We start from the raw sequence: 3196 nt of genomic DNA, 5'->3' as shown, positions 1-3196 counted from the left end.
ACACACACACACTCACACACACACACATTCAGTTGTGTTGAAGTGTTGTAAAACTCTTACTAAAACTAAAGAAAAACACACACAGGCACATGCTATACATTTCTTTTTAACACCTTGATGGTTTCAGCTAAATAACACAATATACTAACACTACAGATATATGCAAGGATGACTGATCTCTTTATCTCCTTTTGTGTCGTGACGCATTGCGTATCTCACATCCCAGTTTTACTGTATGTAACCAAACTAAAATACCAAAGTGAGTGCATGATGTTTTTTCGAGACGAGGAATTCTTGTCGAGAAGTCTGTGTCTTGACAATTTTATGTGTGTCGTTTATAACCTTCCTTGAATATGGTCGTATTTGCTAAAAGAATTATTGCCTTTTAATACTTTGGATCAAACCGGCATGTACATTTGCTGGACAAATAAGTGCTTATTTACTCTGTGTGTGTGCGTGTCTATTTTAGCTACAAAATGTGTAATAACCTACTCAAGCGATCTGGCTTCAACTCAAATGCTGATATTGTAAATAATAATATGCTTCGATCTGTCGTGTGTGTTGTCGTCCATTGCAAAACTCATATCGTATATTTCAGCCCGTCCACAACTGGATCTCATATTTATGGTACACACCTCAAAGAAAGTCTCAAAGTTTGACTTCGGTGTGCTAAAGGACTTCGTAAAATTACTCGCAAGAGGGGCGGACGTCGACTCGGGTGCTGTCCGAATTGGGTTCGCCAACTATAGGAAGAGAGGAACGAAGTATTTCGACCTAAAATCCCACTCAAATATCAATGACGTAATCAAGGGAATTGACAGTGCCAAGTTCCTTCGCTCTAAGAAAACCAGCTTGTCTAAAGGACTCTTTCTGATCAGATCAAAAATGCTTAATCCAAAAATGGGAGATCGTCAGGAGGTCCCAAACGCGCTGATCATTATAACTGACGAGGCTTCCAACGCGGACGCCAAAAAACTCAAGAAATCCAGCCAAGCCGTCAAGAAAAAGAACACGAAAGTTTACACCATTGGTGTGGGCATGAAGGACATGTCGGAGCTGCAGACTGCAGCCTCTGACCCCAGTAACGTGTTCTCAGTGGACACTATGGATGATTTGATGTCTGTTAGGGAGCAGCTGGTTGGCAAAATTAAAGCACGTAAGCGTCTGCATGAGTATTTTAGGAACACATCGCTGTTATAAACTCACGGCTTTCAAATGCACCTGTGTAGAAAAGTCACTGCTGTTACACAACGAAAACGGCGCAAAAAAGGCTTTTTTCATGAATTACTTCAATTTAGTTCCAAATAATAATATACTGTTACGTATAACATACTTTCAGAAGCTAGGCTCAGATATACAGTAGGTCTTTTAAAGACAGGAACGTACAAAGGTACTCAATGTTAAAAGAGCAAGGCGAGGAACATCTTTGTGCTTTGTCTGAATGCTGTAAAGGATGCAGCTCCCTGATCTCAATTAAGTCCAAGTCTTGCGCTCTAAGGATTCAAGTGTCACAACCGATACAGTCTACAGCATTCATTTTATTCATACACGCTTCACGTTGCCATGGCCTTATTTTTCTAACGCACGCACTACGTATTTTTTTTCTTTGTAAGATAGTGATTTATTCTTTCTCGTGGGTTTCATAACATTGCCAGTGAGAATGGAAAAAAGCGTTGCTTTGATTCTTGCGAGTCTGTAAAGATTTTGCTCTGAAGACGCACATATCTTCTTACCATTGCTCTTTTGTAAATTAGGTTTACGTTTTTGTACCTTTGTTTCCCTCTTTGAAACTGGCACAAAATGCGTAGATTACAATCTCATCCGGTTTCGAGATCTCATTTACACGTATTTAGAAGCTGATGTAATGTCGTCCGAAGGATTGGAGGGACAAAATGATTCGTCTTCCTCCAAGTTAACCCTTGGTTTACTGTCGTTGACACTTTTGCCTCACTCGGATCCACCGCTTCATAATCAGACCTCATGTCAATTGTCACCAGCCACAGAATCACCATTAGTTTCAAAGTAGACACGAGCATGGATGGTTCTGATTCGATTTAAAAGGGATCTAAATTAAATACAATCTGCTCTAACGATAGCAGGCCCAAGACAATCGTTTGTTCAAACGCCCCCCCCCCCCTTCCACTTGCATTTTTTCTGTATTATGATGGAACCTTCCAACCTGTCAAAGATGAAGCGTTCCTCTTCGGCAATAGACAGTCGTCTAAAAAGTTTGAATTGTATATCTAGCGACATTTGTGATGTTCATATCGACCCTTAATCGTCTTTACCGGAAACAAATACAATATGTTCCTTAAACATGACGTTGTCCGTATTCTAAAAAGGGCTTCAAATGAAACGGAAACGATTTTCAAACCATTTGATCTTGGCCCGTTTACAGTTTGTTCTCCTCGAAAGCGCAATGTGCAAAATAAGGAAAATGTGGAAGACTCTTTTTGTACCACCAGAAAACCATTTAAGAAGGAATTTCTTTCCACGATAGCTCAATGATGATTGTATGTTTCTATTTACATTCATAGTTTTGCTTTTGTTGAGCGGTAAATAGCTTGCTTATTATTTCCGAGCTATTCTCTCAAGTATAAACGTGCTCAGAATAGGATCCGAGGTCAAAGAATTGCCAACTCAGCGTTTCTCGAGAGGTTATGAGTTATCCCTAGAAGCTGTCGAAGGTTAATTGTTAACGGCTGGATGTCATTCCCCTTCAGTTTTATTTTTTCTCATCAGTTTTGAGCCATGCTGCATTGTACTCATACAGGTTCAAAAGTAGTTTTTAGATACGGTTGTCAGAACTTTTGGGAAACATGTTTTATAGCCTACGTTTAAAATTCTTGAAAGGCAGAACTCAAGTCGAAATGCCGCTACTAATTGTTTGGAGCTGCTTTTATCAACACAATGAGTCGGTTGCTTTTGGCATGAATTGTCATCTTTATGTTTCCAAGCTATGTCGCTTCAATTGCTGTTGTTTGTTTTGCCACACAAAAGCGTTTACCTTTTATTCATCTTATGCTGACACCCCAGTGGCATGTGCTTACACTGTGTATTTTTATGCCTACTAATATGCTTGAAGAAACAATTGTAGAACCATGCACCCAAATTATGATAATGTACATGAACGTGTTATTTCAGATATTTTAACGCCAGGCGAGTTGGCAACCCCACATATTTGAAATGCCTGGCC

At 39.6% G+C, this 3196-nt stretch overlaps 1 protein-coding gene across 1 annotated transcript in view; it reads left to right on the top strand.

Annotated features, from left to right (window-relative positions):
* The first annotated feature begins 900 nt into the window (after nucleotides 1-900).
* LOC106013220 (collagen alpha-6(VI) chain-like) overlaps nucleotides 901-3196 on the top strand; it is a 45001-nt gene continuing 42705 nt past the window's right edge. Inside the window, exon 1 of the mRNA XM_013088337.1 lies at nucleotides 901-1156. Coding sequence (XP_012943791.1) covers nucleotides 901-1156 — 256 coding nt within the window. The remainder of the gene's footprint in view (nucleotides 1157-3196) is intronic.

Source organism: Aplysia californica, unplaced genomic scaffold, assembly GCF_000002075.1.
Source record: "Aplysia californica isolate F4 #8 unplaced genomic scaffold, AplCal3.0 scaffold00727, whole genome shotgun sequence".
NCBI lineage: Eukaryota > Metazoa > Mollusca > Gastropoda > Aplysiida > Aplysiidae > Aplysia > Aplysia californica.
The sequence above is the reverse complement of the archived record's forward strand: the minus strand, read 5'-3'. Positions and strand labels throughout refer to the sequence as shown.